The sequence below is a fragment of the Falco rusticolus genome, chromosome 9 (genome assembly GCF_015220075.1).
Source record: "Falco rusticolus isolate bFalRus1 chromosome 9, bFalRus1.pri, whole genome shotgun sequence".
Taxonomy (NCBI): domain Eukaryota; kingdom Metazoa; phylum Chordata; class Aves; order Falconiformes; family Falconidae; genus Falco; species Falco rusticolus.
In genome coordinates this window covers 12,944,827-12,964,232 of record NC_051195.1, presented here as the reverse complement: position 1 = coordinate 12,964,232, position 19,406 = coordinate 12,944,827, and the positions used below count along the sequence as shown (strand labels likewise).

Genomic DNA, 19,406 nt, shown 5'->3' with positions numbered 1-19,406 from the left:
GCATAACATGATTGCTCTAAAGATGGCTTCTGTCTGCTCATAATAAGGTTAAAACAATTAGTAGCTGCAGCATCTAACAATATTTCACCACTTGCCAGAAGGCTCAGCCAGCATCTGGCTAGCTGCAAGTAACCAGTTCAGCACGCATTTCATTTTGCAACGGTGATGGGCTCCCACAGCCAGCGTGGTGGTCACCCTCCTGGGCAGCAGCGTCCATGGGACAGGCCATCCCGCAGTGCTTCCAGTGCCATCCCTCTGTGCAATCTGTTCCCTGCACTGAATACTGTATCACAAAGATGTTAACACAAAATCATTGACACCTTAACTTTGCACTATTTATCAATTCCTCAAAGACACACAGCTGCTAGGAAAACTGCTGAGATGATAATGAGGCTTTTGATTTATTTATGTGAGAATTAAGATTTTTTTATCTAGAAGAAATTAATTTTACTCTCACCAACGACTGTAATAGCCAATAAGCCTCATGAAAACCTGTGTGACCATTAGGCGACAAAGCCCCTGATGAAGCCTGTTGTGTTTCTTTCGAAGGTTTTTACTTTCCATTTCTGCCCATCTGACCCTGATACACTCATTTTTGCAGTATACCCTTGGCACAAAACAAATTATAGCTCTCCTTCTCTTCTCGTTCCTTTTAAGTTGTGGCATTTTCCTATTATTCATATCTCATTATTTACCCAGAAAATTGTCACACATTGGTATTTATGTGATGGTGTCAGTATTTACCTGAAATATCAATTTTAGCGTCTCTAAAGACAATTGACCTTGGTTGTATGTACCATGAAAGTTGATTAAGAGCAGGTAAATAACAAACGTGCCGTGTTCTGAATTATTTGAGAAAATGGATAGACATATGTAATTTGAAGGCACCCGGGAGAAAAAGAAGACTTGGAAGATATAAATAAAAATTCTGCCAGCAAAGGAACACTTCAACTTGTATTGTCTTGCATTTTATATTTGGCCACGTAACCTCGGACAATAACTCACTCTAAATCATGCCTCAAAGTAGTTCCAATCATTTTGTCAAGGTCTACTACTTTCAGTCTACTTTATGTACAAAATTTGGAGAGAAAGCGTTATGTGTCCTTGGAACACTTTATACCTCCTTTATGAAACCTGCCGTCATTCCTGTACGGGAGTTGTGTGAATGCCTTGTCCTTCAGATGAGCTTTCCTTCCGCGTTCCCTTTACGGCTTTGCATCTCATCGGTGATTTCATTTATATTTTTAAAGGAAACTGCTGGGCAGGGACCGCCGAAGGGCTTTCTCTGTACACACAGAGTTAGATGCTGCCCTCTGCCACTACCGCCAAGTGCTGTTGCTCTCCTCGCACCAGGATCTTTACGAGGTGATCCATGAGGAGAAGGCTGAGGCGGGAAGGGGCAGCACGGCGCCCTCAGGGCCGGGATGATCCCCCGCGCCCCCGCCGTGCCTCACGCCGTGCGGCTGCAGGGGTGCCCGCTCCTACCGCCAGTTTTCTTGACAATTCGCTGGAAATCCTGCGGGCGGGCGCCCCTTTTATCCTCGTTTCCCTGCCGCCAGGTGGGTCGCCTGTTGCGGGCGGCCGTCCCAGAGGGGCCGGCGGGCACGCCGAGCCGCAGCGCGCTCACGCTGTGCTGCCAGAGGCCCCCGGCACGCCCCGCCACCCCCGCCTCGCGCCCGGCCCGGGCCAGCGGCGTCCCTAACATGGCGCCGCGCAGGTCGGCGCGGACGGAGCGGTACCGGGGACAGCGCCCCGCGGCCCCGCCCCGCCGTGACCTCAGCGCGCCTCACGTGACGCAGGTAACGCCCCGCCCCGCCCCGCCCCGCCCCGCCCCGCCGCTCCCTCGGCGCGGCCGCTGCCCGCGGGTGGGCCGGAGCCTGCCCGCCCCCGCAGGTCTGTCCGCGCCGGCGAGGGGCGGGGGGCGGCGTGGCGGGGCCCGGCCCGGCCCGTGTGAGCGTGCCTGAAGGTCAGGGGCCGCCGCCCGCCGCGCAGGCCCGCGGGTTCGCTCGCCCTGTGGTTTTGCGGGGGGTCGCGGCGCAGGCCCGAGCCGGGCCCCGGAGCGCGGCCTGCGGCGACGCGGCGCGGGGTGCGGGGGCAGCGGGCCCGGGCGCCGGTGGTTCCCCAGCCCCACGGGGGAGCCTGGGCAGCCGCGCTGGCTCCGGCCCCCGGGCGCGGCCAAGGTGAAGAGGGCAGGGCTGTGCTGCAGGCCGCGGACGGCCGTGTCCCGGCGGTCCCGGCCCCCTCCGGGCATCCCCCGCGCTCCACTGCGGCCGGGCAGCCTGGCGCCCGTGTGGTGGTGCCCACCGAAGGCGGCTTTGTTGGGGGTCGGGTGGCACGTCGGGTGGCTTTATGGCGTGGGGGTGCCTCGGGTGCCTCGAGGGGGGCGTACGGTTTGTCACCGTTCTCCATTCTCCGGGTCATCGCTCTGGGTGGAGAGCTGGGCTGCTTCTTACAACATGGCACATCAGTGTTGGGAGGGAAACCACATGTAGTGTGGGGAGGTGTGTATTGCTGAAGTAGACTTTTTTGATAAGGAAAATCAGCATGTCTCTAGTTTCTTTTATCCGTGAGGCCTTTGGAGATACTTCATTATGTTCATCCTTCCCCCCCGCCACTGTCAGCCTTGTTTTATTAGAATCTGTCTTAAAAAGAGCTTTAGGAGTGAGTTGTATGGGCATTATAGGAGAAAACGACTATGATGGCGAATGAAGGAGCGTTTTTGTGAAATATGGACCAGATGTATTAATGATTACTTCTGCAGAGCATAAAGAGCATTTCTTAGCACTGGTAGCAGGACTTCATGGGTGTGTTAAGAAACTCCGTAAGGGTACTGGCAATACCAGGGGAATTATCTGTTCATAAAGCAGTAGCCTATGCAATGTATTTATGTTTAAAGTGAGCTTGAAAAAAAACCTTGAAAAACACTTTGCTATCAGAAGGGTCTTGCTGTCTCTTTTTCATATGCTTCTGTTACCCTCTAGAAACATGGGCAGAGTAATTTGCAAGACTGTCCATGACATTAGGTCACTTCTGGAGTTGAAAGTGCCAAGGTGAAAACCTCACACATGCCATACTGCAGAACAGCTGCAGAAATTTTCAGCAGCTTAGGGTTTTCATTTACTTCCACCATTTTAAGGGTGCTTTGGTGCCTTAAATATCAGGTTGTTCTTTTGGTTCACTGCTTCTTTCTTATTTTTGACCTCCGGTAGTGATTTAATTAATATCTTCCTTTAAGTTGCTCTTAGTTAAGCTTGATTCCTTGCCAATCACTGTTTTCATTTCAGAGCAGAGTTGATTTAGGAAACATAGCCGACTGGAACAATCCAAACTGTTTCTGACTTCTGCCTGCTGTCCTGCGTGCTGATTTTTGACTGACAGTCTCAAGGCTGAGTGGGCTGGGATGGTCTATGATCATGCTGGTGGTCTCTGATTCATGTAGTTGCTGACAGCTGACATCTGTGCTGAAGAGTGGTGTGTGCAAAAGGAAGAGCTAGGAAGAACTCGGTTTTGTTGAGTCAAATTAATCTGTAGCTGAAATCTGACTGGAATTACATGATTGGTGGCTTTGTCTTTTTTTTTTTTTTTCATACCTGCATAAAAATAGAGGCATTACTTTTTCATGAGATGGGAATAACATCTGTGATAACAGTTGTCTTCACCTGTTATCTTTATATCTTCACAGGAGTGACATAGCCCATATCTGCTCTTACAGATTGCATATTCAGTAGTTACAACTTGGAGGTATGGCTCTGACCCCATCTTGAAATTTCAGGGGAACTGTAGGGAAGTGACTGGTACCACTTAGAAGCTTTTTGTTTCTATGATATATTATGTCATCTGCATCCGTTTTCAAATCTCCCTGACAAATTGTTGTTATTTTGCTACGCACTCTTTGCTAACTGCTAGAAGAAAGATCTAAACGTTTTCCAGGCAGACTTACTAGGGAGAAAGATCATGAAATGACCTGTACTTAAGAAACTTGCCGCTGTAGTATGATAAACTGAGAAAAATGTTCCTCTCATTCTCTTCTTTTCCAGCTCTTTGCAAAGCACTTTAAATGAGAGAGGTAGCCTTTTAGGAATGAGTGTCCAGCCCTGAGGTATACGTGCAGAAGTTTGGTGGTAGAGGGATAGATGAATTATTTCGCTCAGAATGGGCACAGACATAAAGTCCCAAGTGCCGTGGTGGTCTCTCAGTTCCTACTGTTATGATATGTTGAAATCTTGCCAAGTTTTGCAAAATGACATGATGTATACATAATGGTTTTAGTGCTGTTACATCTTAACGAGAATTATGAATATAGACAGTACGTTAACTCTTGTCAGTGTTGTACCCAGTTGCTCTGAGCTTTTGCAGGACTTAATCTGCTTTCAAAATGGTGCGGACAGTATTTATGTTCCTACAGTTGCCTAGGAGCCCTAATCATAGACATGGTGTTGACACAGGAGGAAATCAGTGTTGTAATAGGCTTAGAATTTGTGAAATGGGAAATGACGAGTGAATATAGGTAGACAGGAAATAATGCTAACGTGTAGGGGATTCAGTGTGCAGGTAGCCTAACCTTTGTCAACTTGCTGAAAATGTCAAGTGGGGAGAGAAGTTGGTTTTGAGGTTTTGGGAGTTTTGTAGGAGGGGGGTTTTAAAGGAGGATTGTATGCTCATTTTGGTGATCTGCCTTGGGAGAATACTTCCCATATATCTGGGCACTGTGGAGAATGTGAACAAGTGCTTGTTTGGAAAATTCATTGACTGGATGATGGCAGCTGGTGATACAAGCTAGGCATCAGATCTGCTAGTAGATGGGAGTGAAAAGGCCACAGAATTCTCGAAAGAGGGGACAAAGGAATTTAGTAATAAAAGAGGAGAATTCGCTGCTGGGATGCTGCCATTAAAGTCAGCAACTAAGAAAGGGATTCAGTCAACAGCTTTCAAAATAGATGAGTTAAAAATCTCATGTTAAAAATGTGATGACAGAGAATAGTATGCAGTAATACTGTCTTTTTCAGTAGGAGCTTTTTTTCTTTTTTTTTCTTTTTTAAGACCTGTATTCATTTTTAAATTAGATAATGAAAAATATAGCTCTTCCTATCCCTTCCTTACAAATTTAGGAAACCATAGATTTCCTTTTTTGGAGGGAGAGGGAGGAAGAAGAAAAACTGTAAGGAAATAATTTAATGGGATTTATATAAAGAAAATGTTTATATGGATTTTTTAAGGTATCTATTACTTCTTGAAATAGAGATAAAAATAATCTTTACATGTAATAGGTAACATAAATTTTGATCTGTGACTCAAAGTTACAATGTTGTTTTTAAAACACTCTGAAGTACATTTGGCAGCTCAGTACTTTTGTTTGTTCTTAACAATTGTTCAACTAGTCACACTAAACAACAGAACACTTGGATTTTACCTTCTGGACCAAATAACTTATTTCTCTGGATGGACAGCAAAACAAATGAGAGACACTTCAGAGTTAAATCTGACTTTTTCTTCCTCTTAATTAGTACCCTACCCTTTATGTTCTTGTAGCTTTCCAAATACTTCTAAAGTGAAAACAAAATGAGTAATTTCTTTTTACATTATTGCTATTCCTTTGCAATTTTATTAACTTGAACATTAAGATTATATTATTTTTATATTGTAAGCTGCATTTGTTTGTTTTATTCTGAAGGTGAGCTTTGATTCCCTTTGTTAGCACTGGCGCTGATGCTGTGTTCAGCATTCCCAATGTTCAACCCTTATTGTTTTTCTCATTGTGTTCAAAATCACAGGGAATATGTTCTTGTTAAAAAGCTCATGAGAGGTCATTGGAAGGACAAGGTGAATGTTGCTAGCTAGGAAAGCAAATTAAACTGAGCCTTTTCTTAGTGTAATGCTGTTTGAAGGCCAATGCCAATATTAACACTTAACTAACACTTCTAATTATCTTGTCAGCTCTGTTACGGCATAAATTTGAAGTAGCAGGCCTTTTCTCAACCACTGCATTTGTGGCTGACGCTGTTCATTGAACCTACCCCAATCTGGCTTGGTAAAAGGCCACAGCTTTCTACAACCAAGAGAGAGCAGTTATAGCTGCCAAGAGCTCCAGAGAAGTCAATGATTAGCAGACTCATTTGTTCCCAGGGAACCAGTGCTCAGGGGGCGTATTGTACAAGTGGTATCATGATTGCTTCAGGAACCAGGATGATGTTATCAGTTACAGAGGCTGTGAGGTGAGCTGATTGATGGTGGTGATGGCCATCAGCAATGCTCCCAGTGTTGTAAGTGCAGCTCTACAATCAGTCACGGAGTGGCCCCTCTCCTGAAGAGAACGTGCCTGGGCCTGAGCTTTGTTGAAGAGCACTCTAGCCATAAGTTTTCACTATGAGGCTGAAATGTATCTGCAATTCATTGACTCTTTCTGATTAGGTTTGGTTTTGTCTTTATTAATAGACTTGGATCTTCCATCTAATAAACAAACATGAGTCATCTGAAGTTGTTTGCGGCTACGGTGAAGTGGCATGGCATTAAACTTCTGGAAAAACAAGATATAGCCAGAAGGGCATTTTTACATGGCCAACGGTATGTTTCATCAGGAACCTCAGAACCATTCCTGAATGGGAGTAATTCAAATTATGTGGAGGAAATGTATTATGCGTGGCTTGAAAACCCTAAAAGTGTACATAAGGTAAGTCTAAAACTTGACTGTAAATGAGCATATTAGATTAAGTGTGAAATCGATTTTTTTCTTAACTTGTTTTACAAAAAGCCCAGAAAAAGGTCTTGTATGAAATGAAAAATGTGAAAGTAATTTCCCACATATTGATTGCTGTGAGATGTGATATTGCAGCTAAAAAAGCACAGAGGAGCAATAGGCATGGTGAGCTCTGCAGAAAGAATGAAAAGTCCAGACCAGAAACAGTAAGCTGCTCGGACACTTTCAGTATTCCTCCATGGAAATACTGTTCAAGCAGTCTGTTAAATAATTAGTTACATCTGGAAGAAGACCCAAGAAATAAAATACTTTTAACTTTTCGTTTTTTGTAATAAGGTTGTATCTGAGGGTGTGTTGTATTTGAATAGTATGTGTTGATACTGGGCCTTCCAAGCTGTCTGAAGGAGGTGAATATTTAGTTCCCTTCAGGTAGCTATGGAAGTTGTCACCTTAAAACTGCATCCAAAATTGTCAGAAAAGCCTTGTTAAGTATCTGGAAAAGTATTTTTTGTCTCTCTCACTCTCTCTCCAGGCAACATAAATTTGTTTGCTTTTTTTTACGTTAAATTTATTGCCAAAATTCTTTCTTGTAGACAAAATATATAGACTTATTTTTTAACAAGCTTTCTGCTGACAAGGAAGACTCTCTTATGCTGATACACGTATGGTAACTTAACCAGCTGATGAGAAATCTGATAAATTCTAAGACAGGCAAGTAATTTTCTAGAGAAGTAATGTGAATTGTGGCCAAAATGTTTACCGAATTGCTTGTGTTTTCCCTTATTCTTGAGGCATGTGTATCAAAATGTCACTTAGAAGTTGTTGCTCTAAGTCTGATTATCTAGAGTGTGAGGAAGTGGTGCATGTCGAGCAAGAAGAAAAAAAGACCCGCAAAAGCAGCTTTGTAGCTGGATTTTTTGGATGTTGCATGTGAATGTATTCTTGTTGGAAGGTGACATATGCAGTGACAGCTCTGAAGACTGAATGTTATTCATGTAGTGGGTAGATCCCAGGTCTTTTGTGTGAAGCCTTAACTTGGAACTGAAGAGGCCTTCTCCAGGGGTGGCTCGTTCTTGCATCCCATCTGTCTTTGACGCCTCATCATGTAACTGCCAGCTAAAGTTCCAGCCAGTGTAAAGCAGGGTAGCACATGTAGATGAATTGGATTTGATTTCTGAGAAGCCCTCATGATGCCTTGCTGCTATAGATCGATTTTAACCCTTTATTGTGAGGACACTGAAGGGATGAACTCACGCATAAGGAGCGTGTGTGGTGACACCTTGTTTTTAGTTATGCTGATGCACGACACATTTCTTTCCTTTAAGAAGAATGAAGTTTCTTGTTCACAGCTGAGTGAATGTTGCTGCCGTGCAGTCTTGCAAACTTCTAATGGTGCATAAATCCCAGGAAACGAACAGAAGCGTCAGGTGGTGAAACCGGCCGTGAGCAAGAGCGGCCCGGGGCCGCAGCCGTCCCCGCGGGGCCGCCGGCCGCCCGGAGCTGGCCAGGGTGCTGAAGGGCGGCGGGCCCGCCCGGAGCTGGCCAGGGTGCTGAAGGGCCGCGGCGGGCCCGCCCGGAGCTGGCCAGGGTGCTGAAGGGCCGCGGCGGGCCCGCCCGGAGCCCAGCCCCTCCGCGGCGCAACCCTCCGGCAAAGAGCACTGGCTTCTGCCAAATTCAGACCTGTTCGTTATTTTGCTGGTACCTGGGGGCAGCTGAAAGGCTATCTGTCTGGCTGTTCAGGCACGGTGGGGCGATGGATTCTGGTGAGGTGATGCAGTTTGTAGGTTGAACAGTGACCAATAAATTAGCAGAAGTGAATTGACAGAGGAATGTAAATGTACTGGTGGTGTAGAGTGGCCTAGGGAGTGGATCCCAGGTAGTTCAAGATGCATTTTAAAAATGTGTGAATTCTTTTCCAGGTTAACTGTATGTAATATGCTTGCAACAGTAATGAACTGAAGTAAATTCGCTGTGTACCTGGTTTATGAGGCTTAACAGAAGATGACTGATGGACATAATGAATTCACAGCCTAGAAAAAGGGGAGGAGGAGAATGATGCTGATTCATTTTACTTTGTTTCATTCAACAAAAATTTTTTTTGGTTTCTTGTAAACCGTCTCATTTCATCAGCTGAAAGCTGTAAACTTACCCAAGATTTTTGTTCGCAGAAATTGTTCAATTTGGGCTTTAATAAACAGTTTAAAATTGTTAAGAGTTGAAGTCACCCTATTTTCTTAAAAATACAGAAAAATTCATGCCATAGTTATATGACTGTAGGCAAGGTGTGAATTTGTCATTCTGCTGTGGAAAGTGGTGGAAGTGTTGAATGATAATGACAAGAAACACCAGTGGCTGACATGATGTTGGTTATGGTATTGTTAATGATTTTACTCTCTTCAGGCTACTCATATTTCATTGTTTTATCCAGTATGTCCAGCATTGTTTAGAGAGCAAATTTGTGCTAGGCATTTAGACGTGACACTCTTTCTTCTTTTCCCTCTTTATTTCCTATTTTTCCACATGTTTCTTCTCCTTGAACATCTCCTCCTTATCCAAGGGGATGTGCCTTCTTCTAGTTGACAAGATGGAAAAGCTTTATTTTTCCTGGGATTTAAAAATCGTACTTTATTCACTTTTACTTAGAAACTCCAATTAATCATGGCTCCTCAAATTATTTCCCCCTCAGAAGATTTGACTGGAAATGTCTTCCTATGTGTGCTTGTTTAAAACTCTTTGAAATATGTCTGTCATGTTCCAATGAGCATATTCAATGTTACTAGCATTTTTTCTAAGAATGTATACCATGGTTATGTGTCAAGGAATATTCATTTATATCCAGAGAGGCTTTTATTCTTTGTGCAAATCCATTTCTGATAATTTCCTGCTTTTCCTTGTCTTTAGAATTTCCTATTCTTAGAGTAGCCTAACCAACAATCAGAATAAAACGACTTGGGCTCTGAAAAAGGCATCGTTATTTCTCTTTGAAGTGTGGTGTCACGGTCGTAGATCATAAGGGAGAACCTTGACAAGGCTCAGTTATTACTATTGCAAGATTAATTACAAAACTGCATGGCTGGATATTGAGTACATAAAGCCTGCCATGTTATCCTGTATGCAGCCACTCTACTGTGAGTGTAATCATGTCCTTGTTTTGTGTACTTGGAGAAAGTGTTGGGTTTTTGTTTTGTTTTGACTTCATCTTTTTTCTTTCTTTTTTTTTTTTTAAATGATGTAGTGATGCTCAGTGTGTGTCTTCTAAGGCTTTACTGTCCTCATTGCAGTTGATAAATATTATGTCACTAGAAAAAAAACCAAACAAACCATCAAGATAACTAATATGTTACTTGTTATTCTAAGTGCAACACTGTTTATTATACGAGAGTAGAATATTGCCACTGAATCACTTGAATTGTATTATATTACTTGAGAAAATAATGGCTAACTACAGTATAGATTTGCTGACAGGAGAAAAAAAAAAGGAATGTATCATGTATCGCTATAGTAATTTATTTTTTACAGATGCATTTTTCTATTATAAGTCTCCTCTATAATTTTCTTAGAGAACTTTAATAATTTAGTTGAGAACCTGCAGGTTTGCTGTGAGACCAAGCTGATCTTCTCTCTGTTCTGTCACATGGCAAATGCTGTTACCAAAGACTGACATTGATACACAGGACTTGAAGACTATAATCTGGTATCAATCTTGAAAGACACTATAGAAATTTGTAAAGGCTTTGATGGATGTGTATCTAGAAAAAACTAATTTTCTGTAGCCAAATGATGTATTTTCCCTCCCCTCTGATTAAATGTCAAGCCTGCCCAACAAATCAATAAGTTCAAAAATGTGATAGGAAAAAATAGTGTGGGTTCCTTCTGGCCCAGCTGGCTGCATCTTTGGATGTAAACATTTTCTTTGTATTTGTGAGTTTGCATGAAGAAAGGGTCCTACGCCTATTGTCCCTTAAACAGATAGCTTGTTGGGCAAGTCTATTTGGATTTTGTTAGCAACTGTCTCAGCAGAGCACTTGTCTAAAAACATACTCAGTTGTCTGTGGGACTGTGCTGTGATAACTTTTACATCTACATGAAAACCTTTTGACTCAACAAAGGAATAGTTATATTATCAACCTTTTATGTGTATCATGGTATTGGAAAAAGCAAGGAAGGAACCCTAACATAAGCAACACATATTCGTTATTAAACTTTGAATGAATATACCAAATGTCAGATTTGTTATGGATCTAAATGTGTGTTTGGAATTTCCTAATGTAATGGAAGTTAATAACTCTGTATTGCCAAAATAATTCCCCCAGTCTAAGTAGCATTAGTTGTAAAATGAAGTAATGGTATCTGTTTTTCACTGTCAGGGATCTGCAAACTCAAACTAGGTGCTGTATAGTCATGGAATAACAGTACTGTTCTTAATAAAGAGTTAGAAGTTAGAGAGAGAGAGAATACCAGAGGAAATGAAGTTATACTTGTAGACCATTTACAGGATGGTGTGCAAATTCAGACTTCTAGTGTTAGTGCAGCTAGAGAGGTGTCAAGGTAAGAAGAATACAGGAAATGGGCATGAATGAGAGAAAGGAGAAGGAATGAGTTCTTCATCAGTGTGTCTGGGACTGACCACCAAGCATGATGTGTCTGCCTTAATTTGTCATGGCACATAAAATTTAGGCTATGTTAAAATCAAGTCTGTGTAAGAGCAGGGTGATAACTTGAGTACGTTTATCGTATTTGTGTCAATGCAGATTTGTGTTCGTAAAGAAGTGAGAGAGGTGCATTAAAGCAGTGTTTTTTGAGCAGTGGCTTCAGGCTAATCATGAGGTTCCTGCCCACAGGTTCAGTGAGTCCCCCCACTTTCATAACCTGAACTTGGTTTAGCTCTTGTATGCTGCCTCTCTCATAGCATTTCTGAACACCTCGAAGACTGTAGAAATTGCAATGTGAAGACTTTTTGTTTACAAAAGCAGAATTTTATAGATATTTTTCTGTCGTGCAGTGTTTGGATTACATTATTTTGATTCTTTTGTGTATTCTGTAATTAATATATTAAGCAAAGTTCTTTTAAAAAATAAAATCTTTGCACTGCTTTTTGTCTTTTCTGGCACTGGTTTCTTGAAATGCATTAGTTCTATGCTCACAGCCAGGGTAAATAACATGCACTGTACAAAATGAATTTTCAACTTTTGCAGTTACACTATTCTAGTCACAAAGATTTTAAAGTTTTGAAATAGCTTCCTTTCTTTCCTGAGTTAGCCAAACTGAGGAAGTTGGTTTATGACCTTTCATTACGTTTTATGGAAACTTTAAGCTAAGCAGAAGTATTGATCTATCCCCTGCTAATGCAGACATTATTCTTTCTGGGGTATAAGCATCTCGGATGTTTATCCCATTCTGCTGCTGTCTGCTGGCTTCTGTATATCTAATACCATTCTAACCTGGGACAGTGATCACCTCATCAGAATGGAAACAGTTCAGGAAAACAAAATTTGGGCATATGTCAAGGAAGTGGTTGCTTTAAAGTGCCGATGGAAATGAAAGATCTGTGGTTTGTTGCAATTCAGTTTCTGAAATACGTATTATTCTAAAGTTATGACTTGCACCTGAAACCAGATCCATAATTTCTTTCATAGTAAGGTAACCTAAGCTAGTGAGGAAAGTATCTTAGACCAAAAGCCTCACTCAGAAAAGCTGTAATTGCTTTTAAACAGTTTCTTCAAGAAAGGCCCTTAAGGACTGATTCTGATTTAGGATATTCAGTGGGTGTCTTGAAGTATCATAAATCCTTTAAGTATCATTAAAAGAATGGCATAATTTCATTTATTGAGGTTTTTAGTTTTATAGGCTTGATACGTCTTTACCAGCAGCATAATATCATACCCATTACTGGTTGCCTGGATAAACATCACAGTTAAAAAGAGGTGTGTGAATGAATAATGTACGAAGATGCTTTGCACTCATGTGTGCTGCAGAGTTTTCCACTGAACAAGCTCAGTGTAAGAAATGAGATGAAAAGGGCTCTGTGTAAAAGAAACACACAGCTGGTACCAAGAGGTGGACGTATCATTGCTCACTTTTTGCTGGGTATTAGTGATACTTAATGCTGTCATGTAGTGAGATACCAGTTGCAGATCAAAGGAGCTGCTGTTGGTTGAGACTTTTGTTTGAGGTAATAAATTTTCCTCCTTTCCTTCTCTGTACCCATGTCCAGTCCTGGGATTTGTTTTTTCGAAATGCTAATGCTGGCCAAGCATATGATCCCCATCTACCAGATCAGCTGGAAAGAAAGGCATCGTTTCTTCAGAGCCATGGTCTTGCCCAGACACCTGGTAAAGCTGAAAAGCTTGTTGAGGACCACCTTGCCGTGCAGTCTTTGATAAGAGCATACCAAGTAAGTGTGCTTTGGGGAAGGTGTGGGAGGACCTCTCATTTCCACACAACCTTTTTCTTCCTTCTGGTCATAACTCTTGCCTATTGTCTTGCTTCTGATCCAGAATGTCTTGAGCTAGACAGTCTTTTTCTTCCCGGTAGCGTCTGAACGCTGAGGTCCTGGATCCAGACTGGGATGTTCCTCTGGCGTAGCAAACTGAGGGGTCAGATTACCCACAGCCCTGATGCTGGTCATCTGACTTAACCTGGGAGCTGTTTATGGAGACAGTGGTTTGTGAAGGGGAACATGAATCTACTTTTTTTTTGCCTATTTACCAGAAGCAGGAGCAAAACATGTCAAAGCCTAGCCTTTACTATTTTGGCTTACTTTGTGCGTGTGTGTGTCTGATTCAGTGAATGACTTGACCAAATTGGAAAACGAATTTATCTGAAATATTTTTGCTTCATATGAAGGGAGTTGTCGTGGATATACTGGTACTAATGAATCTCCTGATGCATGAAGTGAAATAAGAACCTTTTCCTCTCTTCAACAGCAAAGTTTTCCATGATCCAAGTCTGTCTTCACCTCTGAGAAAGTTTGTATTGCAGTTCTTAATGTTACTACCTTTCTTTAAGAAAGGAGGAAATGTGCTTGCCTTCTCATACATCCAGTGTGAATTTTGAGATTCCTGATTTGAGCAGGATTATAGGTAAAAACAGGGAGAAGAAATAATGAATTAATCAGAAGTTGAATTTTGGGAGGCTTACATACTGAGTTTGGGTCAGCATTGATGAATGTTGTTTAGAGACCTGTTTGTCAAAGTTGACTTTGTTTCACACTTTTATTAAATCAAGAAATTAAGTCTAATTTCCTTTTTTCCTCTAAAAGAAGATGGTTTTTGGAAATAGCACAGTGCTTGTGGTTAGATGTTTTCTAAATGTAAACCAAGTCTAAACATTTTTATTTAGATTCGTCTTTAATATCTTAATTTCAAGAAAAGCTTAAAACTAGTGTGAAACAAAAAAATCCCAAACCAAACCCTGCTAACTGTAGGTCTGTGTTGAGGAAGGTATTCCGGGTTGATTTTTTAAATTTGTTTTTTTGCCTTTTTTAAAAAAGTATGTATGTAACTTTGCAAGACGTTTGATACAGTTTGACTTGCACAGATCTGTTCTGCCCTGCACTAAAAATTTTAACGTTCTTTGCTGTCATCAGAGGAACAAAAGAGGAACTTTTAAACAAGCTTTTTTTTTTAATACATCACATTGTCACCATTGATTCATATATATACCATGCTATTCCAGTAACTGGGGAGGTGTTTGTAAAAGAGTAGAAAGGCTTGTGGCTATAAAGGATATATGAAATTTCCTTAGAAATAGCTATGTAGAAAACAACTGCTTCAGTAAAAATTTGCTGCAGAATTATAGAAAATTGGAGAATATTAGGCTGCTTTGACACCATTTACTTTAAATTAGTTCAGGGATTGCCATTTTGTTTCATGTGTTTGAAAGAGTGTGCTAAGTCAAGTGATGGAACAGAAATGTCTGTCTAAATGGCAGACACCCATGTGTCTGCGATAAACGATGGAAGAGGATTACCTAAGGCAACTGTCTGTTTTTAAAAGGTATTTAATACCCTCTAAATTCTGTGTTGAAGGGATGTGATCAATTTGTGACCTTCCTTTGCCTGATAATGAAATGAAATGGAGCAGGATACAGTATCTTCATTTCTCAAACCTGTCAGTATTTTATGGCTTTTGTGGTAAACTGCTTTGTGGTCTGTGGAGCTGGACTTCTGAAAAGGCAGTTAATCTGTTGCTTTATCTGATGCAGAGCACTGGATGCACTGAAAGAAGGATTTCCAGTGAAATGTGTGAGCTTAACAGAAATGAGTCTAGATAAATTAATTTCTTGAGTTTTCTTTTGTAATGTAGGTTAGGTTTTTTGCATCTGTGTCTAGAAAATAAGATTTTAAAATCTGCTTTCAGGTAGTCTGTACTTGGATTTAGTCAAATTAATGGCAATTGATGAACAATTTCCATCCATCTATTTTCACAGGATTGATCTCTGATTTTTGCAGTTGTTACTGTTTTCTATATCCAGTGAAAGAAGTGCATGGTATTAAAAAACAACTTGGTATTGAGGTAAACACTGTCTTTTAATTAAAGACCAAACTGCTCCTGCAGTGTAATAAGGCATAGCGCTTCATTGATGTGCTATTCTGGGTTTTGGTGGTCTTACTAATCTTCTTCCTCTTCCTGCTAATACTGCAGAGCAGATGTAGCTTAGGGAGGTGAATTCTTTCCTGTTGATGATGCTTGAGAGAGAATTGTTTGCTTAGTTCCAGTCAGATAGACTTTGTGCTGCTGTAAACAATGAGGTGGCACAGATGCTGCCGTGGGCATCATTTGGCCTGTCAGAGCTTTATTACTGGTGATTCATGAGATGCAAAGAGTCTCAGAGCCCAGGCAGAATTTACAGGGCTGGTGGTTCTAAAAAAAATGCCGTATTTCTGTTCACTTATGAGTGGAAAGCATTTTGTTATACAGAACATTTCAGTACTGTTTCTACAAGTCATTTGTTGATGAACCACACTTTAATCACACTTTTATTACAGTGTGATGCGATTCGTTATTAATATTGCAGATTTTTTTCAGAAACAATTAGGTTACTAGTACCGTGAATGAAATTCTACTCAAGTGATCTGAATTTGTCCCTAGAAAGCAAAATATTAAGGAGAAAATATCCATATATTCATCTATAAAGAGCTTTTAATGAGCTAATTTGGTATATTAGAATCATGCACAGGAGACATGCTAAATTTTTTCTTTTTATTTGTGGCTTTATTGAATCAATTAGTTATTTCTTCTGTAGCAATGTTACATGTTAATATAAGGCACTAGTTTATAGAAATGTTGTATTGATAACTGAAAACTGGCTAAACTCCCCGTTGAATTTGTGTTTTTTGACATCTTGAAAGTCGACTTCACAGATGAAATTCCCACCATTTCGTGGACGAAAATAAATGCTGTCTGATGCTGTCCAATGTAGAGCAGAGCTCATGAAGAGCAATCCCTTCATTTCCAATATAAACTTCTTCATCCCCGATCTATGTTTTAGGTCAATAATGCTGTATTTTTGTATCCTGCAGGTGTGGAAAGGAGGATTCAGGCAAATATACAAAATGACCAAATTAGCAGATGAAAGGATCTGTAGACTGGTCATAATTTAATTTTACCCAGAGATGTAGAGTACAATCTTCAGTAGTTTTCTTTACTTAAGCTTCAGTGTAATTCCAGTTTAAATTGTATGTCAGACAAAATAAAGGTTATGTTCTGATGTGTATTCAGCACTTTTTAGTAGTTAGTATACATATCCAAAGATACAATGGTTATTTCCCATCCTTATGGGGAAACTTGGGAAATAAGACCCTTTCGTGACATTAGTGGTATTTGCTGGTTTGATTTCATGGCTGATACACATGCTATAGGGAGATATCAGTGAATTTTTCCCTTTCTCTGATTTCTGTTGGTGTGATTTCATTTTTCTCTCACTTTCTTCCTTTTTTTCAGATCCGCGGCCATCATGTGGCTCAGCTGGATCCCCTTGGAATTCTGGATGCAGACTTGGATTCATTTGTTCCATCTGACTTAATCACTACAATCGATAAACTTGGTGTGTACACTGTATCCCTTGTTATTTGCAATGGTCATTTGTCTCTTTTGTCTCGTTGGTCTGAAGTGATTTAATAAGACATTTCAGGGAAGCTTCTACCTTTCCTGCTTGCTGGTATCAAGAAATAGTTTCTTTGAACATCTGTAAGGAGGCTCAAATTTCAGGACAATGGAATTTCAACTCTAAGATCACAAGTGAGGTTCCTGTGAATTCACCTGCTGACGAATGAGGATTATAAATGCTTTATGAAAACCCCAAATCTTATGGGTTTGAACCACAGCAGAAAGTAATGCTAATCAATACGTCAGGCCAAGATTCTGATAATCTATATTACTTTTGTACCGTTATGCTTGATACTTGTTTTGACTGGGGACATCTGAAGGCTAGTCAATAGGAAAAAAACAGCAATAAACAAAATCTTGGGTAGTGGAGCTTAGGGTAAATTTCGTACCAAATTTGGATTCTAGCCTCTCATAATTATTCCTTCTGTATAACTTGAAGAAATCTGTTTGAAGTTTTGGGAAGAAAATATGGGAAGTGTAGAATTCTTGACTTGCGTATATAATCCAGTGGCAATCACTTTAGTTTACTGCTGGAAGAGTGTGGTACACTAGGGTCTGCTTTTGCAAAGGTTATTCTGGTTGCTAAGAGGGCATGCCTTTGAGAAATTGCACTGATCAATTTCTTTGCTCCTCTCTGCTTGAATAAAAAAACCCCACACATCTGATTGATTTTTCTCTACTCTTCAGTCTACCTGGTTTGTTTAAAAGGTGATTTTCTACTTCATGAAGACACTGGATCAATTCTTCTTTGATATGCAGGGAAGCTTTTTGGACCAGACATAAAGCATAGTGCAAGTGGTAGATAAAACACATTTTGCTTAATTTTACTCAAAGTAAGTCTACCGCCTCTTCGCTGCTGTGTTTTCTATTTCTGGTGGTAGGGAAAAAAGCAGTTCTGACCCTTGATCATATAAAGGCAGTGGAGTGCTTAGGACTGTAAATAGGAGCTTACATAAATCAGCAGTATCCTTTGAAGTTTGTCAGCTTTAATTAAAGGAAAGTACCTACTAGAAAATCCATTAGACATTCACTGAGTAAATATAACTTGTTTGGAGCATGGGTGATTGCTAGCGCATCAGTACAGATTTCTTAAACTCGACAGATAGTTTAGAACAGTGTTGTGACTGGTCAGAAGGCATCATACTGAAGCCCTCATGAGCGTAGGAAAAATATGCTAGACCTCTGAATGAGATGGTGGGATGTGTCTGAGAGTGTAACTGAAGTGATATATCAGTTTTTGAGGGGAAATAAAATTTCTAACCTAGTCTTGGCACAGCAAAAAGGCGAAGGTTCTCAAATGTTGCCTGTCCTTGGATCATCCAGGCAGGGAACTTGGGAAAGGTCTCTGGTAGTACAGGAAGTATTTTACTGTTTGATTTTCTGTGCATTTTTGTTATCCCTGTCTTCTGGCTTCTTTTTTGAGAAACCTTCTGGTAGGAAGCTTCTTCTGGGAATTGCTTCTAAAAATGCAACTAGTTACAGGTGTACCTACTGCATGATTCGGTTTATAGAATTACTTTCAGGATTTCAGTAAGGTTGTATCCCTTTAAACTTGAGGTGATGCTTCAGTAGATATGCAGCGCTACAGTACAAAGCACAGATGTTCTGTGTGTGCCCAGATCGCTCCCGTACGTGTTCTGGTTTTTGCATGACAGAACATGAAGAGCCTGTGAAGTCTGAGAGAAAGTAAGCAAAGTGGGAGGGGGGAAAGCTAGCACTGCTTTGTTTCAAATGACACTAAAGGCCCTGTGGTCCCCCGTGTCCCTCCCTCCTCCTCTTTTTTTTCTCTTTTTCTTTTTTTTTAATAATTTTTTTTAAAAGGAATAAATTAATAATTAATTTAAATACCTATTGTGGTACCAGAAAGGAGAAATAGTGGTACAAAACACTTTTTTTTGCTCACTCCAGATTTGACATTTTAATATATTAATAAAAACATTATTAGAAAAAAATTAATACTTAAAATACAATATTTTAAGATATATTATTTTTAAAACACAAAATGTGTTATCACTGACAGTGCTGTGTAGTAAAAGTGGTAGCAACACAGTCCTATGGCCTGAATTCAACTCTAAAAACTAAGTTCCGCTATTATTTCATCTTTGAATTACTTCTTCATATTCATCTTCAGAAAATTCATTGAACAGGGAGTACGGAGCACTATTCTATATTGATTTAAGAGTTATGTGCAGGCTTTCATATCAGTGTTAAAGTGGATGCCTGCAGCTTATGTGGAACCAAGGTAAAGAGTTCAAAATTAAAAATAGAGAAGCTGCTTTTAGTTCTTAAATTATTTTTACATGTGTGTGTATATATAATTTTTCCATATATATTTATGTTTCTATAACTGTATGTGTATTATAAGCATTACACATTTGCTTCTTACAATTGTAAGAAGCTATTTTTCTTTTCTTTAATTCACCAGGTCTAGATTAAACTTTATGATGCAAAGCCTTTAACTTGCTTTGACACCAGTTTTGCAGTTTTGTCTGTTGTGTATTTTGGCTTTCAAAATGTGCGATAGCTAAGTTAAATATTTTCTTAAACTGTGTTCTCAGCCACAGCAAGCTTAACTATGTCTAAATCAAGATGGAACCATGTGC

At 40.4% G+C, this 19,406-nt stretch overlaps 1 protein-coding gene across 3 annotated transcripts in view; it reads left to right on the top strand.

Moving 5' to 3' along the window:
- Positions 1-1,815: 1,815 nt before the first annotated feature.
- OGDHL (oxoglutarate dehydrogenase L) overlaps positions 1,816-19,406 on the top strand; it is a 53,626-nt gene continuing 36,035 nt past the window's right edge. The window contains exons 1-4 of one of the 3 annotated variants that reach the window (XM_037400835.1): positions 1,816-1,893; positions 6,433-6,667; positions 12,909-13,088; positions 16,639-16,741. In XM_037400835.1, coding sequence (XP_037256732.1) covers positions 6,461-6,667; positions 12,909-13,088; positions 16,639-16,741 — 490 coding nt within the window. In that variant the 5' untranslated portion in view covers positions 1,816-1,893; positions 6,433-6,460. Of the gene's footprint in view, positions 1,894-1,931; positions 1,967-2,011; positions 3,742-6,432; positions 6,668-12,908; positions 13,089-16,638; positions 16,742-19,406 lie in introns of those variants that run through there. The other 2 variants (XM_037400837.1, XM_037400836.1) reach the window with 2 other exon arrangements.